The 25,106-nt window shown below is 37.6% G+C and overlaps 1 protein-coding gene across 1 annotated transcript in view; it reads right to left on the minus strand.

The window, feature by feature from the left end:
• Positions 1-25,106, minus strand: part of KCNH5 (potassium voltage-gated channel subfamily H member 5) — a 391,931-nt gene that overhangs the window by 89,611 nt on the left and 277,214 nt on the right. The window contains exon 9 of the mRNA XM_052646974.1: positions 20,698-20,950. Coding sequence (XP_052502934.1) covers positions 20,698-20,950 — 253 coding nt within the window. The remainder of the gene's footprint in view (positions 1-20,697; positions 20,951-25,106) is intronic.

Genomic DNA, 25,106 nt, shown 5'->3' on the forward strand with positions numbered 1-25,106 from the left:
ATGGATACAAAAACAAGACCCCTCTATATGCTGCTTACAAGAGACCCACCTCAAAACAAGGGACACATACAGACTGAAAGTGAAGGGCTGGAAAAAGATATACCATGCAAATAGAGACCAAAAGAAAGTAGGAGTGGCAATACTCATATCTGATAAAATAGACTTTAAAACAAAGGCTGTGAAAAGAGACAAAGAAGGCCACTACATAATGATCAAAGGATCAATTCAAGAAGAAGATATAACAATTATAAATATATATGTACCCAATATAGGAGCACCGCAATATGTAAGACAAATGCTAACAAGTATGAAAGGGGAAATCAACAATAACACAATAATAGTGGGAGACTTTAATACCCCATTCACACCTATGGACAGATCAACTAAACAGAAAATTAACAAAGAAACTCAAACTTTAAATGATACATTAGATCAATTAGACCTAATTGATATCTATAGGACATTTCACCCCAAAACAATGAATTTCACCTTTTTTTCAAGTGCTCATGGAACCTTCTCCAGGATAGATCACATCCTGGGCCATAAATCTAAACTTGATAAATTCAAAAAAATCGAAATCATTCCAAGCATCTTTTCTGACCATAATGCATTAAGATTAGATCTCAATTACAGGAGAAAAACTACTAAAAATTCCAACATATGGAGGTTGAAAAACACACTTCTGAATAACCAACAAATCACAGAAGAAATCAAAAAAGAAATCAAAATATGCATAGAAACTAATGAAAATGAAAACACAACAACCCAAAACCTGTGGGACACTATAAAAGCAGTGCTAAGAGGAAAGTTCATAGCAATACAGGCATACCTCAAGAAACAAGAAAAAAGTCAAATAAATAACCTAACTCTACAACTAAAGCAACTAGAAAAGGAAGAATTGGAGAACCCCAGAGTTAGTAGAAGGAAAGAAATCTTAAAAATTAGGGCAGAAATAAATGCTAAAGAAACAAAAGAGACCATAGCAAAAATCAACAAGGCCAAAAGCTGGTTCTTTGAAAGGATAAATAAAATTGACAAACCACTAGCCAGACTCATCAAGAAGCAAAGAGAGAAAAATCAAATCAATAAAATTAGAAATGAAAATGGAGAGATCACAACAGACAACACAGAAATACAAAGGATCATAAGAGACTACTATCAGCAGTTGTATGCCAATAAAATGGACAACATGGAAGAAATGGACAAATTCTTAGAAAAGTATAATTTTCCAAAACTGAACCAGGAAGAAATAGAAAATCTTAACAGACCCATCACAAGCACGGAAATTGAAACTGTAATCAGAAATCTTCCAGCAAACAAAAGCCCAGGTCCAGACGGCTTCACAGCTGAATTCTACCAAAAATTTCGAGAAGAGCTAACACCTATCCTCCTCAAACTCTTCCAGAAAATTGCAGAGGAAGGTAAACTTCCAAACTCATTCTATGAGGCCACCATCACCCTAATGCCAAAACCTGACAAAGATGTCACAAAAAAAGAAAACTACAGGCCAATATCACTGATGAACATAGATGCAAAAATCCTCAACAAAATTCTAGCAATCAGAATCCAACAACACATTAAAAAGATCATACACCATGACCAAGTGGGCTTTATCCCAGGGATGCAAGGATTCTTCAATATCCGCAAATCAATCAATGTAATTCACCACATTAACAAATTGAAAAATAAAAACCATATGATTATCTCAATAGATGCAGAGAAGGCCTTTGACAAAATTCAACATCCATTTATGATAAAAACTCTCCAGAAAGCAGGAATAGAAGGAACATACCTCAACATAATAAAAGCTATATATGACAAACCCACAGCAAACTTTATCCTCAATGGTGAAAAATTGAAAGCATTTCCCCTAAAGTCAGGAACAAGACAAGGGTGTCCACTTTCACCGCTACTATTCAACATAGTTCTGGAAGTTTTGGCCACAGCAATCAGAGCAGAAAAAGAAATAAAAGGAATCCAAATTGGAAAAGAAGAAGTAAAACTCTCACTGTTTGCAGATGACATGATCCTCTACATGGAAAACCCTAAAGACTCCACCAGAAAGTTACTAGAGCTCATCAATGAATATAGTAAAGTTGCAGGATATAAAATCAACACACAGAAATCCCTTGCATTCCTATACACTAATAATGAGAAAGTAGAAAAAGAAATTAAGGAAGCATCAGGGTCTTTTCAAATGAGTCAGCTCTTTGCATCAGATGGCCAAAGTCATTATTACAGAAATGTAAATCAAAACTACAGTGAGATACACATCATGCCAGTCATAATGGCCATCATCAAGAAAATCTACAAACAATAAATTCTAAAGAGGATGTGGAGGAAAGGGAACCCTCTTGCACTGTTAGCGGAATGTAAATAAAGCCGTTCTGGAGAACAGAATGGAGATTCCTCAAAAGACTAGGACTAAAACTACCATATGACCCAGGCATCCCAACTGCTGAGAGATATGCTGGGTGTATATGCTGAGAAAAACAGCAATTCAAAAAGACACATGTACTACAATGTTCACTGCAGCACTGCTTACAATAATCAGGACATAGAAGCAACCTAGATGTCTATCAACAGATGAATGAATAAAAGAAGTATGGTACATATATACAATGGAATATTACTCAGCCATAAAAAGGAACAAATTTTAGTCAGTTGTAGTGAGGTGGATAAACCTAGATCCTGTTATACAGAGTAAAATAAGACAGAAAGATAAAAATATATAGAATATATTAAAGCATATATATGGAATGTAGAAAAATAGTACTCATGAAACTATTTGCAGGGAAGAAGGAATAGAGAAACAGATATGGAGGACAGACTTGTGGACACAGAGGGGGAAGGGAGGGTAGAATGAATTGAGAAAGTAGCATTGACATATACATACTACCATGTGTGAAAATAGCTAGCTAGTGGGAAGCTGCTGTGTAACAGAGGGAGTCCAGCCTGGCACTCTGTGACGACTTAGAGAGGAGGAAGAGGGGTGGGGTGGGAGGGAGTTTCAAGAGGGAGGAGATATAAATAAAGAGTTATGACTGATTCTTGATGTTACACAGCAGAAAACAACAAAACATTGTAAAGCAATTATCCTCCAATAAAACATCTACTATTCCTTAATTTCTTATAGAAGAGTAATCTTGATGGACACAAAATTATTATGTTTTATTATTCTATGTTAGTCTATAGGGTATATTATAGGTTACTATTATTTATCAATTGATAATAAATTGTGTTAAAAATCAAAAGGCACATAAGACAAAAGAAAATGCATATAACTATTTCAGAAATTGGCTTCAAGTGATGTGTTCATTGTTTTCCTTCTCTCTACTTTTTGTTTTCTAAATTTTTTCTAATGAATTTTTTATATAAAAATAACAAATTATGTTCACAGATGTTTTTCCTTATAGTTTTTAGTGGGACTGAATTAATAAAGTAGGTACACATATCTGCAGAACAGTAAATAAATATCCATTAATAAATAAGTGTATCATCAATAGATAAAAGATACTCAATATATACATAAATTTCCCTTTGCCACTATAGATCATTTTAAATTGTGGAGGCATTCAAATGTCTGTTATATGTTTTATTTTACCTAAATCGATGAAATTAAAATTCTCACCATATTTCTATCAACATTTTAAAATTTAAATTCTTTATCTTTTTTAGTATCATGGGGAAATAAAAAGTCTATGAGGCTGAAAAGTAACACGGGAAGTTAACCGACTCAACCACAGTAAAATTAGCCTCTGCTCCTCTCCCTAAAAAATGTCTAGAGAAGCATAGCAAAATTGATAAATATGAATTATCCTACTCCAAACATGAGAACTCATGTTACATATAAGTAATACTGATTGTTTTCTAATACAGAATTTCCATTAGGACACACAGTGTATCAATCAGACATTAATTAAACTATTTTTCTTTATCCAGTTTTCCATATCACCTAATTGTCACTTAATTCACAACTTTTAAGGCACTTGTGGGAAGATGGTTGTCACATAACTCAACTAACAAATTTACAACCTGACTAATGTTCCTCAGGAAATATTATGCACATTTATGCTGAGTAACATGCAGGAATCACAGCAGTGAAGACACAGGGTTATGTATGGACTGTCGAATAGAAAAACACCCTTTTTTTCATCACAAAGGCTTTGTACACTTTTAGAACTGGGAAATCCTGTTCATCCTCTTAACTATAGAATATTTGATATTAGTTTTTAGGTCAGCTCCCTCTGGGTGCAAATAGTTTCATCTATAAACATTTTAGAGTTTGAGAAAACTAACCTTCTCCCAAAGTGCTAAAATTAGTAGAAAAGCTCACACTCTAAATGAAAGTTGTTGTTTGGTCTATTTATATTTTCTCAGTTCTTTGCATCAAGTCTTATGAATCATTTCACTTCCAAACCACAGGAAACTGGATTGTAAAATAGAAGAAAATGTAACAATTTATACAGCAGAAAGCTGGAAAATTTAAGACAAAATAGAGACAAATAGTTACAACGTAATTAAAGGAGTAATACAGATCATAGTATGCCAGTCCCCTGATGTGCTGATTTAACAGTGTTTTTATTTTAATGTAAAACACATCATTTGATGAGTTGATGATATAGATAAAATGAATTCATAAAAATTATCTCAGTTATTCATCAATGAGTACAGCGATCCACTATAGCCAATGACTTCCTAAAAATAGAGTGCTTGAGGCTACTTAGGTAGTTTTCTGTGACTATATGTGATACAGTGATAGCTCTATTTAACAATTCGTCTATAGAACGGACTTAATTCACCTATTTACTTTTATTAGTCAGCCCTTCACTATAACAGATTGTTGTAGTCGGCTCATAAACTTTATTGTGAATTCATATGCACAAAAATTCATTTATAAATTAACAAAACTAAGAGTTCTTAAATTGTGTGATTTTAAATTGACTTTGACTTTATAAACAGCAAATGTTATAAAGTAATATTTTGAAGGAAAAGAACATGATGAGCACTAAAACTCAGAGATTATATAGGTGTGTTAGAATAGAGTTTTTGAAACATTTAGAACTGATGCCTGCCAGTCTTTAGTGATTGATCTTGTTGAAAAATTATAACAGATGCAAATCTGACACCTTGAGAGAAGCAAATAATTCTTATCTACCTAAAAAATTACTGATTTAGCTTATGAATTTTTATTGACATGCACAAAGAATGAGCCAAATAGTTCTCATTAAGTGGATGTATAAAAACAGAAAGTATTCTGATGAATAAGTGAAGGACAATGGCAGCTACCTTTGCGAAGGTAGAAGATGTGGTAATAAGCAGGCTGAAAATCCTGAATTTGGCACTATTAGTATTAAGAACAAATTGGTTATATACAGAAATCTGAACATGTGTCCAAATCAAGAAAGTTAGTAGCATATTATTTTTTTTAAGTCTAAGTAAGAGACTAAATTAAAAAGTAGTTGAGTCTTAAAATTCTATTTTCTCTTTCAAAGAAAGTATTCAGAGTTGAGACTTATTATAATTTCATACTACTTTCACATCTGTCAAATGGGAGAAATGATGGCTGTCCACTTCACCCCATTCAATGAATGGAGCTAGCATCCTAACCCTAACTCTAGCACTACACTTAAGCTAGAAAAATGTGTTTTATACTGTGGGGGAAAAGACATGCAGAAAATAGAAATCCTGCTCTCAAGAATTTTTAAGTATATAATACAAGAGACATGTCCAAAAAATATAAGTACTGTAGGATCAGGAATGACAAAGTACATAAGAGAAAATGTTTATTTTTAATTCAAGGGAGTTTCGTTAAGACCTCACAAGTAAAATAGTGTGTGAGTTTAATCACAGTGGAGACTTTGAGAGAAGAGCAGTATTTTTTTTTGTGGAAGAGCAGCATGAACATGATTTGCCCAGGGCATGATGAGCAGTGTTACCCCGATACTAGAACCCTATGGGATGTAGAGAGAAGGCCACGTCCAGAGGGAAAAAAGAGCATCCAAGACGGAGAAACATTAGTGCTGTGCAACAGTCTGCTTCATCCTGTTCGAAAGACAGAACCACCAGAACTGTTTCAAGTAAAGACAGTCATGGCCTATTCGGTGCTTTAGTGATGGTATGAAGCGTGTCAAAGGAAGTACTGCTACATCACTGAGAGACAACCATATGATATTTCAGAGATTACAGACATGTGACTTCACCTTGCCTCACAACCACTCATCACAAGTTAAGACAGTGACAAGATTAAAGAGGAAAGAAAGATATAAAGGACATGATAGTAGAAAACAAAAGCTCCATGATTTGTCTGTTGATGCGAGTGAGATCGAGGGAGTAACATATTTAAAATAGTCTAGGAAGAAATATGAACCAAGAATTCCATACCCAGCAAAACTGATTTTCAAGAGCTCAGGGATTTTGCTCCCATGGATTTTCCCCAAGATTAGTGAATATCCTTTAGACAACTAAATTACCTAGAGAGACACTGATACAGACTAGTGGTAGCCCTAACTATATAGTTACTTGCAGAATTAAGACTAAACAAAGGTTAAAGGGAAAGGGTACAGTATGCTATGCTATAGGCTCTGAAAATATAGAGTTAGTACAGCTGCTAAAAATAATGATGGGTGGGGAAGAATGGGAAAACAAGCATATGCAAAAATCTTTATATGTATTTTCAGTAATTATACTGGTGGTAATGGTATTAGTATGTTATTCTGAGGTTGCTATATTTGTAATGTCACATAAAGCAACTGAGCATTTATGCAATACTTTAATTTGATCATCCCCAGCATTCTTAATATGGAAGAAGTAGTTGAAGATGTAATACAGAAGTGAATAAATAAAGCCCTACTATATTGAATTTTAGTTAAATATAATCTGTATTAACTCATTAGAAATTTTATTTTATCTATCTATATATATGGGTGTATATACACATATATACAGAGACACAGACACAGATACGTCTTTCTCCTCATTTTATTTATTAAATGGACCAAGAAACAATGACTGACTCAGTAGCTGTGAATATCTGTAGGACCAAAACTGTGAAATAAATTTCACAAAAAATGAATTCAAGCTTCTTGGAGAAATGCATCAGGTGTGAGGCAGATTTATACAAGATGAGGATCTGCTCATACTGCATAGCAATGAAGTCATCAAAGACTACTGTATCAAAAAGACATAGGAGCCAACTTGAAGGGGCTCTAACTTGGCAAAGACAGGACACTGGCATTTCAATAATGGTCAAAATTGTAATGCACTGAAATTCATTTGTTTAAATTCATTAGTCCATAAAGATATTTTTAAGGAACTATCTAGGTACCCTTAAAGGACAAGAAACCAACTGGCTATCTTAAAAGCTGGTAAATAATGGAAAAGTATTAAGTATATGTGCAGTCACTCCTATGTGAACTGCATGCGGCTGCTAAGTCGCTTCAGTCGTGTCTGACTGCCATAGACGGCAGCCCACCAGCCTCCTCTGTCCCTAGGATTCTTCAGGCAAGAATACTGGAGTGGGTTGCCATTTCCTTCTCCTGTGAACTGCATACTGGGTAACCAAATAGTAGTTGAGAGGTGACTCTTTATAAAAGCACTCCAATCAAAAACAAAAATATAAACTAGAATAATTCCCTTTTGCAACTCCCAATGAGTTAATGGAGCTAGGCATTGAGTATTGACAGTTGCTGCTGCTGCTGCTAAGTCACTTCAGTCATGTCCGACTCTGTGCGACCCCATGGACGGCAGCCCACCAGCTCCCCCATCCCTGGGATTCTCCAGGCAAGAGCACTGGAGTGGGTTGCCATTTCCTTCTCTAATGCATCAAAGTGAAAAGTGAAAGTGAAGTCGCTCAGTCGTGTCCAACCCTCAGCGACCCCATGGACTGCAGCCTTCCAGGCTCCTCCGTCCATGGGATTTTCCAGGCAAGAGTACTGGAGTAGGGTGCCATTGCCTTCTCCGTGACAGTTGCTAACAAAACAAAAATACAGCTAAAGACAAAAATACGTGTCATCTGATGAAGGAACACAGACCCACTTATAATCTTGCAAAGGGATTGAACCTGAGTCTGATGAGGGCTCTGGATCCAGCTGCTAGTTGACAGGAAATAGAGAGGATGGAGAAACCTGCTAAATGACAGTCAGGATGCAATCAGCAGAGTCCAGACTGTGGGAACTCTGCAGGACAAAGGGCTCAGGGTCTTCAGCAAACAATTATAAAGAAAAGAAAGGGGTAAAGGAGGAACTTGCAGATTTAAATGACAGATCAAATTCAGAAGTAGGGGAATTAAACTTGGTGTTTAGAATGGATCACAAGGTGTAACTTCTCCCAGGTGGATGGAGATTGTACAAGGTCTTTCACTTGACCTGTGAGACAGTCACAGGATCTTTGAACTACAGAGCTTCATTAGGTTATATGTTTAAATTGTTATACTTTATGAACCTGTTTTTTAGTTTACAAATTAAAAAATTCTAGTAGTTTTGATGTGCACCTACTCACTAACACCTCCACCTCCATATACCAAAAGAAGACTGACTTCTCAATGGCATTCACAGAGCAAGTCAACAAACACCTACAATATACTAGCTTTGATCTTCTCAGTGACAAAACAAAACCAACTTATTAAACTTGTAATTAGTTAAACTTTCAATTTCTTAAAGGCTAAAGCACACTTGATACTTTTTGAGAAAATACGAAATGATGGGCTTGACTAAGGGAAGGCAGGGTAGAGAAGCATAGTGGGAGCAAGACACTGGTATGTAGGTAGGTATAAGAAATCTAGAAAAATAAAGATGAAGCTTTCTAAACATGGATGCCATGACTTCAGAAAAACAGAAGAGCAATGAGAAAAGCAAGACAAGCCTTCCAACTCTATCCAGGAACTGTTAGCACTTAAGGGAAGAGTGGAGGATTAAGCATAGGAACTGAGACAAGTCACCAGACCAGTACAGACTCAAGGAGTGGAAAAATAGACTCCACGTCTTCACGGAAGAAACTGAAAAGATTTGTAGCCATTCTTGCAATCGTGATGCATCCATCACATTCATACCCACCAACTAGATGGACTCTGAAATTTTCCAATACCCACATGAAAGACAGAACTTAATATCCTCATCTCATGTTCTGAGGGCTCATGTCAGTTCTCCCCAGACCTAAACACCTTTAGGGGGTAAACTAGTCACTTGGAGCAGGGCCATATCTGTAGACATTTAGTAGCTGATTAACCATCTTACACTTCGGTTAAAAAAAAAAAAAAAACTGTAAAGTGGAGTCACTCAGTTGTGTCTGACTCTTTGTGACGCCATGGACTATATATAGCCTACCAGGTTCCTCCGTCCATGGGATTCTCCAGGCAAGAATACTGGAGTGGGTTGCCATCTCCTTCTACAGGGGATCTTCCTAACCCAGGGATAGAACCCAGGTCTCCTGCATTGCAGGCAGACGCTTTATCCTCTGAGCCACCAGGGAAGCCCTTTTACACTTTACTTTTTATGGTACTTTTTTTAAGATATGATTTATTTTTTATTGATTCACAATTAAGCAATTGATTTTAATTTATCAATTAAATTATTAATAAATTTAGTTTATTTAATTTATTAATTGATTTGTTTAATTGTAAATAGTTAATTTATGATTTTGTGTTAATTACTGGTATGGTATTTAACAGTGTTGTTAGAAGAAAAGCTTATTTTTGGCTGTGTGGCATGTGGGATCTTAGTTCCTCAACAATGGATCAAACCCATGGCCCCTGAATGGAAGAGCAGAATCTTAACCACTGGACCTTGAGAGAAGTCCCAGAAAAAAATATTTTTAGTAAAAGGGAACAAAGCGGTAAAGTTAATATTCGGCACTCTAATTTTTGTCAAGATTAAACCAAAATTTCAAATTCTATTTTAAAATTCCTGGTAAAGAAAGCATCACATTTGAAATGTGATGGTTAAGAGAATGGACACTGAGTCAGACAAATCTGGGTTCAAATCCTACACCCACCATTCATTTTCTAGGCATGACCTAGGGTGACTCACTGACACTGCAAAGCACTGGCTTCTTCATCTGTAAGATGAATTCCCTAGGGCTCAGATGGTAAAGAATCTGCCTGCAATGCAGGAGATGACCTCGGTTCGATACCTGGGTCAGGAAGGCTCCCTGGAGAAGGGAATGGCAACTTACTCCAATATTCTTCCCTGGAGAATGCCATGGACAGAAGTGCCTGGTGGGCTACGTGTATGGGGGTCACAAAGAATCAGACACAACTGAGCAACTAACAAGATGACTATACTAAACACTTTTTTCACAGATAAATTAGAGAATCTGATGTAATAATATTTATAAGATAGTGAATATTTAACAACTATTAGTATTTAAACCAAATTTTCAAAGGAGTCTAGGGGTCTAGACTGTATTTCTCAAAAATATACTTTAAAAGCTGTGATAGGAAATCTTAAAATCCAAACATATCTAGGTGTTTAAATTGTACTTAAGCATGGGCATGTTCAATTACTAACTAGAGATAAGATGTTTCTTTCTATAAGTCCCTTTTAACCCTAAAGCATTGATATTCCAATAAATAATACTAATTTGTAGATCTATCCATTCCAGTTGATGGTAAAAGTAATGGCAATTTCATGAATTAAAGCCAAATTCCCTTCCAAAGGAAAAAAATTTTCTACCATGGCAAACAACCAGAGTGTAAGTTCAATTCTTTCTTGATACTGGGAGTTGCTAATGGAGAACAAGGAAACGGTGTTTTAGTAAAGAGTTTTTAGTGGCCTGAGATATTTATCATTTATCCCTTCGTATTCTCCATGTTCAAATTGCCCAACTAACAGTAGGGAAGTGTTTTCTCAGTTTGTATTAGATCTATGCTAAAGCTAGGATCCTAGAGACACACGTTTTACAAAAACCACATAGATGAAAGAGAAACAGAGGGTAGTCAGTATCTCAAGATAAAACAAAGAAAATGGCAACAGAATACAACACAAGAACTAAAACAGCTGTAAAAACAACTTAATGGCAAAACGAAGTGCTGAATAATTTGGCTCATTGAACCCTTACTGCTGCTGCTGCTGCTAAGTCACTTCAGTCGTGTCTGACTCTGTGCGACCCCAGAGATGGCAGCCCACCAGGCTCCCCCGTCCCTGGGATTCTCCAGGCAAGAACACTGGAGTGGGTTGCCATTTCCTTCTCCAATGCATGAAAGTGAAAAGGGAAAGTGAAGTCACTCAGTCATGTCTGGCTCAGCGAACCCATGGACTGCAGCCCACCAGGCTTCTCCATCCATGGGATTTTCCAAGAGTACTGGAGTGGGTTGCCATTGCCTTCTCTTAACCTTTACTGAGAACCTATTAAAGAGGTCCTTATCACAGATTCCCTGGCGGCTCAGATGGTAAAGCGTCTGCCTGCAATGCAGGAGACCTCGGTTCTATCCCTGGGTCAGGAAGATCCCCTGGAGAAGGAAATGGCAACCCACTCCAGAACTCTTGCCTGGAAAATTTCATGGATGGAGGAGCCTGGTAGGCTACAGTCCATAGGGTTGTGAAAAGTTGGACAAGGCTGAGCAACTTCACCTTATCACAGATGACAGAGAGACAAAAATGAGTAAGACCTTTCAAGTACTCACAACACAGTAGAAGAATAAAAGTAAAAGACAGATGAAGAACCCTGTATAGGCATGTAATGGAAGCCCAGATTAGAGGTACTTAGTCCAGACCAGGGAAAAAAGGGAGAGGGTAAAAGAAGATGAAGAAGCAAGAGTCAGACAAAAAGAGGAGAAAAGATGTTTTAATCAAAGAAGCAGTGTATGCAATTGCTTGCCAGGAAGAGAGAACATGGTGCTCTGAAAATTTTCTGTAATTCAATATGGTGAAAAGAGAGCAGGAATAGGGAATGGCACAAATCAGGCTGGAAAGCAGGGCAGACCTGAACCTAAAAGGCCTCACAGTCTAGGCTAAAAGTCATGTTTTTATCCTGAAGGGGCTAAAAAGCCAATCCTAACTAAGAGACTAAAAAGACATTCTATATTTTAGAAAAATTATTCTGATGGCAGCATAACATAGAACTGGAGGTTCAAGTTGACAACAGATAGCAAATAGATAGGCCGTTCAGATGGTAGCCATGACCCAGAACCGAAATTTTAAGAGCAGTGGTCATGGGAAAGGACATTCAGTTCAGTTCAGTCGCTCAGTCATGTGCGAATCTGCAACCCCATGGACTGCAGCAAGCCAGGCTTCCCTGTCCATCACCAACTCCTGGAGCTGAATCAAACTCATGCCCATTGAATCAGTGATGTCATACAACCTTCTCATCCTCTGACATCCCCTACTCCGCCTGCCTTCAGTCTTTCCCAGTGTCAGGGTCTTTTCAAATGAGTCAGTTCTTCATATCAGGTGGCCAAAGTATTGGAGCTTCAGCTTCAACATCAGTCTTTCCAATGAATATTCAGGACTGATTTCCTTTTAAGATTGACTGCTTTGAATTTGCGGTCTAAAGAACCCTCAAGAGTCTTCTCCAAACACCACAGTTCAAAAGCATCAATTCTTCGGTGACAGCTTTCTTTACAGTCCAACTCTCACATCCATACATGACTACTGGAAAACCCATTTGCTTTGACTAGATGGACCTTTGTTGGCAAAGTAATGTCTCTACTTTGTAATCTGCTCTTGAGGTTAGTCACAGCTTTTCTTCCAAGAGCAGTGCAGTTCAGTTCAGTTGCTCAGTCATGTCTGACTTTTTGCGAACGCAGGGACTGCAACACGCCAGGCCTCCCTGTCCATCACCAACTCCCAAAGTTTACTCAAATTCAAGTCCATTGAGTCAGTGATGCCATCCAACCATCTCATCCTCTGTCATCCCATTCTCCTCCTGCCATCAATCTTTTCCAGCATCAGGGTCTTTTCAAATGAGTCACCTCTTCCCAACAGGTGGCCAAAGTAGTGGACTTTCAGCTTCAACATCAGCCCTTCCAATGACTACCCAGGACTGATTTCCTTTAGCACGGACTGGTTGGATCTCCTTGCAGTCCAAGAGACTCTCAAGAGTCTTCTTCAACACCACAGTTCAAAAGCACCAATTCTTTCTTAGTCCAAATCTCACATTCATACATGACTACTGCAAAAACTGACCTTTGTTGGCAAAGTAACATCTCTGATTTTTAATATGCTATCTAGGTTGGGCATAACTGTTCTCCCAAGGAGTAAGCATCTTTTAATTTCATGACTGCAGTCACCAGATGCAGTGATTTTGGAGCCCAAAAAATAACGTCTGCCACTGTTTCCACTGTTTCTCCATCTATTTGCCATGAAGTGATGGGACAAGATACCATGATCTTAGATTTCTGAATGTCCAGTTTTAAGGCAATTTTTTCACTCTCTTCTTTCACTTTCATTAGAAGCTTTTTAGTTCTTCTCTAATTTCTGCCATAAGGGTGGTATCATCTGCATATCTGAGGTTATTGATATTTCTCCCAGCAATCTTGATTCCAGCTTGTGCTTTCTCCAGCCCAGCATTTCTCATGATGTACTCTGCATATAAATTAAATAAGCACAGTGACAGTATACAGTCTTGAGGTACTCTTTTTCTTATTTGGAACCAGTCTGTTGTTCCATGTCCAGTTCTAACTGTTGCTTCCTGACCTGCATATAGGTTTCTCAAAAGGCAGGTCAGGTGATCTGGTATTCCCATCTCTTTCAGAATTTTCCACAGTTTGTTGTGATCCACACAGTCAAAGGTTTTGGCATAGCCAATAAAGCAGAAATAGATGTTTTTATGGATCTCTCATGCTTTTTTTTTGATGATCCAGCAGATGTTGGCAATTTGATCTCTGGTTCCTCTGCCTTTTCTAAAACCAGCTTGTACATATGGAAGTTCATGGGTCACATATTGTTGAAGCCTGGCTTAGAGAATTTTGAGCATTCCTTTACTAGCATGTGAGATGAGTGCAATTGTGTGGTAGTTTGAGCATTCTTTGGCATTGTCTTTCTATGGAATTGGAATGAAAACTGACCTTTTTCAGTCTTGTGACCACTGCTGAATTGCTGACATATTGTGTGTAACACTTTCACAGCATCATGTTTTAGGATTTGAAATAGCTCAACTGTAATTCCATCACTTCCATTAGCTTTGTTCAAAGTGATGCTTTCTAAGGCCTACTTGACTTCACATTCCAGGATATCTGGCTCTAGGTGAGTGATCACACCATCATGATTATCTGGGTCATGAAGATCTTTTTTGTACAGTTCTGTGTATTCTTGCCAGCTCTTCTTAATATCTTCTGCTTCTGTTAGGGTCTAGACAATTTCTGTCCTTTATTGAGCCTATCTTTACATGAAATGCTCCCTTGGTATCTCTAATTTTCTTGAAGAGATCTCTAGTCTTCCCCCATTCTATTGTTTTCCTCTATTTCTTTGCACTGATCACTGAGGAAGGCTTTCTTATCTCTCCTTGCTATTCTTTGGAACTCTGCATTCGAATGGGTATATCTTTCCTTTCTTCCTTTGCTTTTTGCTTCCCTTCTTTTCACAGCTATTTATAAGGCCTCCTCAGACTGCCATTTTGCTTTTTTGCGTTTCTTTGGGGATGGTCTTGATCCCTGTCTCCTGTACAATGTCGCAAGCCTCTGTCCATAGTTCATCAGGCACTCTGTCAATCAGATCTAGTCCCTTAAATCCATTTCTCACTTCCATTGTATAATTGTTAGGGATTTAATTTAGGTCATACCTGAATGGTCTGGTGGTGTTCCATACTTTCTTCAATTTGAGTCTGAATTTGGCAATAAGGAGTTCATGATCTGAGCCACAGTCAGCTCCTGGTCTTGTTTTTGTTGACTGTATAGAGCTTCTCCATCTTTGGCTGCAAAGAATATAATCAATCTGATTTTGGTCTTGACCATCTGGTGATGTTCATGTGTAGAGCCTTCTCTTGTGTTGTTGGAAGAGGGTGTTTGCTATCACCAGTGTGTTCTCTTGGCAAAACTCTATTAGCCTTTGCCCTGCTTCATTCTGTACTCAAAGGTAAAATTTGCCTGTTAGGCCAGGTGTTTCTCGACTTCTACTTTTGCATTCTAGTCTCCTATAATGAAAAGGATATCTTTTTTGGGTGTTAGTTCTAGAAAGCCTTGTAGGTCTTCATAGAACCATTCAACTTCAGCTTCTTCAGCATTACTGGTCGGGGCACAGACTTGGATTACTGTGATATTGAATGGTTTGCCTTGGAAACTAACAGAGATCATTCTGTCATTTTTGAGATTGCACCCAAGTACTGCATTTATAGACTTTTTGTTCACTATGATGGCTACTCCATTTCTTCTAAGGGATTCTTGCCCACAGTAGTAGATATAATGGTCATCTGAGTTAAATTCACCCATCCCAGTTCATTTTAATTCACTGATTCCTAAAATGTTGACATTCACTCTTGCCATCTCCTGTTTGACCGCTTCCAATTTGCCTTAATTCATGGACCTAACATTCCAGGTTCCTGTGCAATATTGCTCTTTACAGCATCAGACCTTGCTTCCATCACCAATCACAACCACACCTGGTTGTTGTTGTTGTTGCTTTGGCTCCATCTCTTGATTCTTTCTGCAGTTATTTCTCCACTGATCTCCAGTAGCATATTGGGCACCTACCGACCTGGGGAGTTCATCTTTCAGTGTCCTATCTTTTTGCCTTTTCATACTGTTCATGGGGTTCTCAAGGCAAGAATACTGAAGTGGTTTGCCATTCCCTTCTCCAGGGGACCTCATTTTGTCAGAACTCTCCACCATGACTCGTCCATCTTGGATGGCCCTCCATAGAAAGGACATTAAGTGTAGGTTAAAGAGACACCAAGAAAATAGAATGAACAAGGTCCGTTTTGAAGGATGGTAGGGAAAGGGTGGGAACTTAAGTCTAAACGCTGTGCTGTTGTTTAGTCACTAAGTCGTGTCCAACTCTTGGTGACCCCATGGACTGTAGCCCACCAGGTTCCTCTGTCCATGGGATTTCTTAGGCAAGAATATTGGAGTGAGTTGCCATTTCCTTCTCCTAGATGTCTTCCCAACCCAGAGATCAAACCCAGGTATCCAGCACTGTCAGGAGGACTTTTTTCCTCTTTTTTTTTTTTTAAACTACTGAGGCAGCTGGGAACCCCCTAAGTCTAAATTACCAGATAATAAAGACTATATTTTACCTTAAAATCTACATACTGAGGAACTCTAAAGTGTACAATATAAGCTATAGACAAACAATGTTTTACTCAATCCTTAGAAAGTTTAAAAGAAGACAGGCATGAGTTTTTTAAAGCAAACAGTTGGTTTACTTTCATAAAAATGTCTAAATTAACTAAGTTCATCATCATCACAATATGTACGGCAAACTTACCTCGTTCATAGTACAGCATTTCAAAACAAAGAAATGTGGATACAAAAGAGAATAATTTTCTGGAGCTTGGGAAAAGCCCTCTAAAGAATTTAAGTGTGAAACACTTGACTTTCAACAAGTATATGGGAAGAAATCTTAGCCACACACTAAAGTAACATTTTCACAGATTCTCAAAATAGAAGAATATTAGTCATCACATCTCAGGTTTCTGTTTGTGGGGGGGCGATAAAAATAAGAAGTAGATTTTGAGTTCTTATGTTTTCTTCAAGAGAAATTTTCAAATTCTTTGAAGAATTTATGTTTTCTTTGATAACTGAAAATATTTATAAGAGATGAACTGATTCTAAATAACGATTCTAATTAAAATGGAATCTTTACCCAGGTAATAGAAATTACACTTTTCATATTACTGTTTGGGTTGTATGTGTGCGCTCAGTCTTGCCCAACTCTCTATGGACTCCATGGACTATAGACCAGCAGGCTCCTAAGTCCATGGAGTTTTCCAGGCAAGGATACTTCAGTCAGGTTGCCATTTACTACTCCAGGGGATCTTCTTCACCCAGGGATTGAACTTATGTCTCCTGTATTGGAGGCAGATTCTTTATCACTGTGCCACCTGGGAAGCCATTTTGTATTATTAAGTTCATTAAATTCTGTCTCTTTCTTCTTCTCTTATGCCTTCTTCCTCCAACTTAAAAACAACATTTAAGCCTCTGTTCAAACTCTACATAAAGAAGCATGGTTCTCTTGCGAACTTAAAGTTACAGTTAACAGTCTTAGATATAGATTGCCTTAAATTAATAATTCTAACCATATGATTCTAATAATCAGTAAAAAGAGAAAAGTCAAAATGTGAATGTAGTAAATCAACTATTTTAGAAGATGGGTCTAAAGTTAGTGGGGGAATGCCATTTGTATAGTCTCTATAAGGTACAGTATACTTTGTCAGACACTTAAAAGTAATCTGGCTATTTTAGGCATACCAATAAATCTGTTCACATTAAGTAATTATAGGGTAAAAACAAAAATGCAAGAAGATATTAAAGCACATACAATATTATGCATGCATCATGAACTTAATTTGGAATTCTTTGTGTTTTATAAAAAGTGGGAAGGTCAAAGAAAAAAAAAGTGGAGGTGTAAGAACTGAAATTCTTTCAGTTTAGAAAAAGACATGAACTGCAATTATCTTCATGTGCCCTATTTAGAAAACATCTTGAAGCCATCTCTCCATGTTAAAAAAGAAGGTATTTATTGACTATATTTTTATCTTTCCATTAATTAGTTCTGCTTCAGAACTTATTCATTAAACACCTTAACACTTTTGACACACTAAAGAATTATGGAGCTACCAAGAGACCGTTGAGAGGCAAAGATCCAAGGGAATGAACTGCATCTGGTTTTTGGATTCAGAGATTTTAATTAATTTTAAAATGACCTCACCTCTACTTTTCAACTGGCAAATAAATCAGCGTAAGAAAGAGCAAGGCCTACTTATTTCTCCTATCAGATCAACTTAGACAAATCCATTTTTCTGAGGTATATGCAGATGGGGGAGGGGATGCTGTTTCTGTCTGACCCACTTAAACATCTTAAGTGTTAAATAAAAAATAAAAATCCTTTTTAATTATAAAAGAAAGTATTGCTGGCTTAGAAAAGTCTGAAAACATGCATCCCCAGTGGAAACCACACTGTGAAGTCACACAACAGAGCTGGTGAGACAATCTACAAGTCAAGAAGCTGGTTCATTAAGCAAGACCCTTCTGGCAGGTTCCATGCCCCTTAGATGAAGCACAGGTGGCAACAGACACAAGCCTCAGCAGGCTCATAGATGGACCCTATAAGCCATATGAGCACAAGAGCATATCTGGACCATGGCAGACACACTCCCTGGGGCATGTGGTGCAAACACCTCTCACACGTGACATCACACACCATCTCCCGCAGAAAGTCACTATGAGTCCATACTCCTTCTGCACAATCTCCTCAGACTGCCTTCCTATAAAGCCAGATTGGTAGAAGGTGCAACACCAAGGCAGAGTTCTCAAAGTTTTTCCTCCACAACCATTTTGTCACTGATGATCCAAATCACAGACACCATGAGGATGTGACTTTGGCCAGCACTAGGGCACCTAGGCGACCCTTTGAGCCTCTCCAGCGTCATACCTTCCCACACACCCGCCCCCGCACTTATCTCTTCCTTGGAAGTTCACTTTCAGGGCAAATTGTTTTTTTTTAATGGAAACCTTTTGATTGCCTTTTGGCTGAGCTAATCTTTGTTAGAGACCCACAGAATAAAGGAAAGAAAGATCGCCAAAGAGGTATACATGTAATTTAACTCATTACACCAAGAGATGAAAAGTCTCTGAAATGTTCAGATTTCTGAGGAGGATAAACAAAAAGCATTCATTCAAAGAAATAAAATATGACAGATATATGATGAGACTGGACGAATACCCAGAGGCCCTGTGTTCATTTTTACTGTGTCATTGGGCAAAACTAGCTACCATTTTATTTTAAAATGGAAAGAAAATGCATTTTGTCTGTTTCACTGAGCAAATGATTCCAGCTTAGCAGACCTAGCCCAGAGGCACTGCACTCCGGGCTTTCTCAATCCATCTTTTTAGAAAAGAAACTAGCAAGGTGAAGCTGCAATGAAGAAAATAGGACAAAACAAATGACAATGAGTGCACAGTCTAGGAAATTTATCACAACAGTACTCGCTTTATTATATTTGATGTCTGCTATCCCACCCATCATTGACATGAACATGTAGGAAAAAATACACCTGTTTTGGGCTTGTGTTTTATCATCTTCTTTAAGCAAACAAGAATTGTTGTAGTGTGTATATGCTACATTTTACCACAAAGGATTGTTCTGGTGAAAAGTACACTTTTTATGAAGTATTATATAACTCCTTTATGCTCCAAGAAACAAAGCAGAACACACACTAAGCAATATTAAACACACCCAGAGTGCTGATTCTAAGAACTGCATGCATTTTTCCAACCAAACAAAAAAATAAATAAAAATAGCTTCTAAAAGAAATTTATGCATAATGTAATATTATTTCTCAACAGTTAAAGAAAGTTTTACAAACAATAGTATTCAGTCATTTGCATCCTTGAACTAATTTTTGTAACCCTTACAAATTTATTGAACCTATTTTCTTAAGAAGAATCATTGTTTCTCAATTCTCAATTCTGTCTCTTTCAGGTAATTGTGCTTTTTGAATCAATCCTTCATTTTGGGGCTGGATTTTGCTTTTGCAGTTTCTAAAATACATCAATCTTTTACTTATGAGAATAAGTAGCATTCAAGCTATGGTAGGTTGACCTCAGTACCTAAAAAATCCAATAGTTTAAAAATTGAGCTCATTTTTCATGAGGCAGAAGCCATGAAAAATGTGATCAAAAGAGAGCTGACATCCTACAATTCTAACTTATTTTACTTGAAGAAACACAAGAAATTATTCTCCTCTGGCCTCATTATTGCTTCCTTTTTTATCTATGTGGACTTCATGCTGCAGATATTTGAGCAGAAAATGATCTAAAATATCATTTAGCAATTTTTACCAAGATAAAATATAAAATATCCCCAAACATGCAATTTTTAAAAATCTTTTTTTCATTAGCCCAACTATATCACGTCTCTGAATTTTAGAACAAATTTATTACTAGCTGAATAATTTTCCTCACTCATAAATATAGATGGGTAGAACCAGCTTTAAAAACCTAAGTTTACTTGCATTGTGATCATTTCAATATAACAGGTCAAATTCATGTACCTCCTCATTACTTTCTGCTCATTACTTAGGTCCACTGCGAGCAAGCAGAAAGATTTGGGGAAAGATGATCTGTACTCAAGTACTAGTTCTCAGGTAACTAGCTGAACCAGCCACTGAACTGGTTGGCTGTTGTTGGATGTATAAAGCCTCAGTTTATACATCTCTAAAGGGAAGTGTTGATCTGCAAAGGTTCTGTTGTCCCTCTGAGACAAATACTGTAGGTTACTAACCTGACAATCATTTCACAAGCCATTTTCACACTTACCAACATGGAAGTTCAGTCACCCTAGGCTGTGATCACCTCTCGTCTAAAAGGCATTGTCGCACTGTTGCCAAAGAATGTTTAATCAAACCCTCGTGCAGCCCATTAAGCTATGACCAATACTAATGTTCTTTGCTGAAATGGCATTACTAGTTTTCACTGAGATTCATCATCTCATTAGTGACCCAATTTCCAAAGTCACCCAGCAAAGGAAATTTCTCTTAAGAAACCTGAGAAGTAAAACCTCTAAAACTGTTACACGTTTGCTACTACATTAGGAAAGTTCACAGTACCTAAAATAGCCACCACCTCATCATCCTGGATGACTTCCAAGGATCCTGACACCACAAAGCAGAGGGCATCCACACTTTCTCCAGCATGGTAAATGAGGTCCCCAGGAGCACAGTGAATAGTTTGGAATTCTACTGCCAAGGCTCGCAGACACCCATCGCTGGCCAATCGAAAAGCAGGATGTTCATTAAAAACCTTCCGGTTTAGATGAACACAAATATCGGCTCTCATGTCCTTGGGACAGATGGAGAGGACCTGAAGAAAGTGAGAGATGAATAAGTAAGAAAAAAAAAGAGAGAAAGACTATTTCCAACAAAAAGGAATCTGACAAATACTTATTGACTATAGCACAGTCTGCAAAATGCTGTATTGAGGAAAAAGGTAATGAGACACAGCTCTGCTCCGAAAGATCTAATAATCCAGTGAGATGAGCTGATGAGCATATGGGCTATTACAACACAGCACCATGTAGTGAATCTCTGAGTGGGTATGGATCTCAATCACGGAGCGAAGACAGTCTTAAGATGGCCGGGAAGAGTCTCAGAAAACAATGTATTACAATGTCATCAAATAAATAAAATAGGTCATTAACATTCATTTCAGTCTAGTTGCTACTTTATAATTATTTTCATAACTACCTCAAAATTCAGGACAGCGGACCTTACTACGCATTGGAAGTGGATTCATATTAACCAATTGCAAGACAACAAAATCAACAAATGCATCATTGCAATATGTCATGCAACTTGACATGGCTGATAACAACTCCACTCTCCATATGTTTTCTTCACTCTGAAATATTTTTATTTTACTAATAAATTTATGTTCAGGGAGCAAAACCGTATTCACCAGCCTTCTGTAAGGCTTAAAAAACTGGCAGTGTCCATGCTGGCAGAGGTGGGCACTGCAGGCGGCATGGTAGCCCTTGCTCATTCAGGTCTTTGACTCCTAAAGACTCCTGAGAGCAACAGCAGAATTCAAGCTCCAAGCACAATTTAGAAGGGGGGACAAATGGCAGAAACATGCTTACAGAGACGGAGGTATAGAAATTTTATTCCCTGTAGCTTTCAGACAAGGCAATTAAAGACCCAGATTAAAATGGACATATACTCACATTATCATCAGAGCATCATCGAGCAAGATATGATTATAGATGTCAGGACAGTCCCTGTGAAAGGTGCATGTGCAAACTCAGAATCCCCTCCCAACTCCCTTGGTAAACTCTTCCTAATAATCAGATATGTTTTTCTTTGATAGAATTTGAATCCCTTGAGCTGAAGTCTAAGTTGATTTGTCCTCATTAAATTATACCAAATAATGTTTTCATATAAAATAGTTTTCTTTCCTATGCTAATTGCATTTTAACCTTTAAAAAATGACCTAAGGCCTGGAATATTCCTTTCACTTGGAGCTCACTATCCATGAAAAGCAGGTTGCTTCTGTGTATAGAAGACGAGCTGTCGTAAATGTAAAGACCCTTAATTAAATTATGCTTTCAATATCCATCCCCTTAACCTTTCCTAATACTGTGATACCACGTCACATCACTTCAGGATCTTTGCAGATTTTTTCTTACTCTTCTGAACTCCTATATGCAATAGTGATCAGCTTTCCTATTTTCCTGAAAGAGTTCATCCTTGAAAAAAGGAACATCTAACAGAACTATAGAAGCAATTGGCACTTTCCAGATCAGTTAGTTTCCATAACAATACAATATTTTCTTTACTATATTAGTTTTCAGTGACTCCTGAAAATATTAGTCTTTCAATGGGCACTTACTGAGCTTCTACCGTGAGGCATGTCACGCATTAAATTCCTGGAACTAGAAGGGTAATACGCTGTCTTTGCCTTGGCAGAGCTAACGATGAAGCAGGGGGAGGTGGGAGGTAAAAAGACAATTATAATACCATGAGAAAAGTATGATAAGGGAACGGCCATGGTGACTTGGAAGAGTGCCTAGAGGTATCCTGAAAGATCAGCCTCAGGAGGCATAGTTCTGGGTACAGATCTACCACTTACCTTTGTAACCTAAGGCAACTTATTTATCACTGAATCTCATCTGTGAAATGGGATGATAGTGTTTATTTCATAGGTTCATTGTAGGGATTAAATGAAAGGATTTGAGTTTAGCCCAGTTTAGTCTTTCACATGGTAAATGTTAAAGAAAGGCTAGGCTTTATTTTCCCTACTGAACATCTGAGTATTCCAACAAAATGTAATGCTTTTTTTTAGCTCTCTTTCAAAGCCGTTTGCTTTTTTTTTTCCATTCTCCACTCCTGCCTGAATCCTGTTTCTTGACTGTTTGATGAAGTTCTAGGCAGAATTAAGAAAGTATTTCTGCATGAGCTTGAATATATTTCAAGTTTTATCTAATGTTAATATTTTCCTCAATTTGAAAATAGAATTGGTGCTAGGGGAGCAAAAACCATAAAAGCAATTTTAAAAGATATACATACATGTATAAATATTATACTGAATAGCTTAATGGTCAAACAGATCAATCTATTTCTATTTTTGTTACCTTACAAAATTTTCATTGTTTTAGATTCATTTTGGTGATAGTCATTTTACATCCTTTAAATTATTTCTTTCAATATTCATGCTGAAAATGAAATCTCTCAGTATTAGCAATATTCTCTGTTTAGTAGCATATCAAAAGAGGACTTTTATTACATTTTAAATGCATCTTCTTTTCTTCACTTTCCTTAAGACATTGACTTTTTTATTATTTTGATTCACAGAATATAAGAAAGTCCAAATGTCATAAAGTGACAAATTAAAACTAAGTGTTAAATAGACCAAAGTCACACCTACTGGCAAGCTCCACCCCGATCCCTTATATATAGCATGTGCTCTATCACGGTGTGTCTGTCATTGAGATATGAGCATAAAATTTTTTTTTCTGTAAATGAAAGCCCTAATAAGTATCTTTGTGCTGATGCTTGTGCTCAGTCATGTCCAACTCTCTGTGATCCCATGGGACTGTGGCCCACCAGGCTCCTCTATCCATGGAATTTTCCAGGCAAGAATACTGGAGGGGTTGCCATTTCCTCTTCTAGGGGATTTTCTTGACATAGGGATTGAACCCTCATCTCTTGTGTCTCCTGCATCAGTGAGCAGATTCTTTACAACTGCACTACCTGGGAAGCTAATAAATGTCTTGCCTGAATGTGTGTGTGCTAAGTCACTGCAGTGGTATCCATTTCTTTGCGACTCTATAGACAGTAGCCCTCCAGGCTCCTCTGTCCATGGGATTCTCCATGCAAGAATACTGGAGTGGGTTGTCACGCCCAGCTCCAGGAAGCTTCCTGATTCAGAGATCGAAACTGCCTCTCTTATGTCTCCTGCATTGGCAGGCAGGTTCTTTACCACTATTGCCAACTGGAAAGCCCAATAAGTGTCTTATGCAAGGCAAAATTTAGTTTTAAGTTATAAAATAAAACTTTCAAGATAACTGTCACACCTGGTCCATTATTCCCAATTTCAATGTACTCTGCTTTGAACGTCATATCCAATCTCTTGTCAAATAGCTCCCAACTGAGTATCTTATCAGTTCACTTTAGTCACTCAGCCACCAACTCCCAGAGCTTGCTCAAACACATGTCCATCGAGTCGGTGATATCATCCAAACATCTCATCCTCTGTAGTCCCCTTCTCTTTCTGCCTTCAATCTTTCCCAGCATCAGAGTCTTTTCTATGGAGCCAGTTCTTTGCATTAGGTGGCCAAAGTACTGGGGCTTCAGCTTCATCATCAGTCCTTCCAATGAATATTCAGGACTGAATTCCTTTATGACTAACTGGTTGGATCTCCTTGCAGCCCAAGGGACTCTCAAGAGACTTCTCCAACACCACAGTTCAAAAGCATCAATTCTTCGGTGCTCAGCTTTCTTTATGTGAGAGGTTCAACTCTCACATCAACACATTACTACTGGAAAAACCATAGCTTTGACTATACAGACCTTTGATGATAAAATAATGTCTATGCATTTTAATATGCTGTCTAGGTTGGTCATAGCTTTTCTTCCAAGGAGCAAGCGTCTTTTAATTTAATGGGTGCGGTCAACATCTGCAGTGATTTTGGAGCCCTCAAAAATAAAATCTGTCACTGTTTCCATTGATTTCCCATCTATTTGCCATGAAGTGATGGGACTGGATCACAACAAACTGTGGAAAATTCTTAAAGAGATCGGAATACCAGACCACCTGACCTGCCTCCTGAGAATCTATATGTAGGTCATAAAGCAACCGTTAGAATCGGACATGAAGCAACAGACTGGTTCCAAATCAGGAAAGGAGTATGTCAAGGCTGTATATATCACCCTGCTTATTTAACTCATATGCAGAGTACATTGTGAGGAATGCTGGACTGGATGAAGCATAAATGAATCAAGATTGCTGGGAGAAATATCAA

The sequence above is a fragment of the Budorcas taxicolor genome, chromosome 10 (assembly GCF_023091745.1).
Source record: "Budorcas taxicolor isolate Tak-1 chromosome 10, Takin1.1, whole genome shotgun sequence".
NCBI classification, from domain to species: Eukaryota; Metazoa; Chordata; class Mammalia; order Artiodactyla; family Bovidae; genus Budorcas; species Budorcas taxicolor.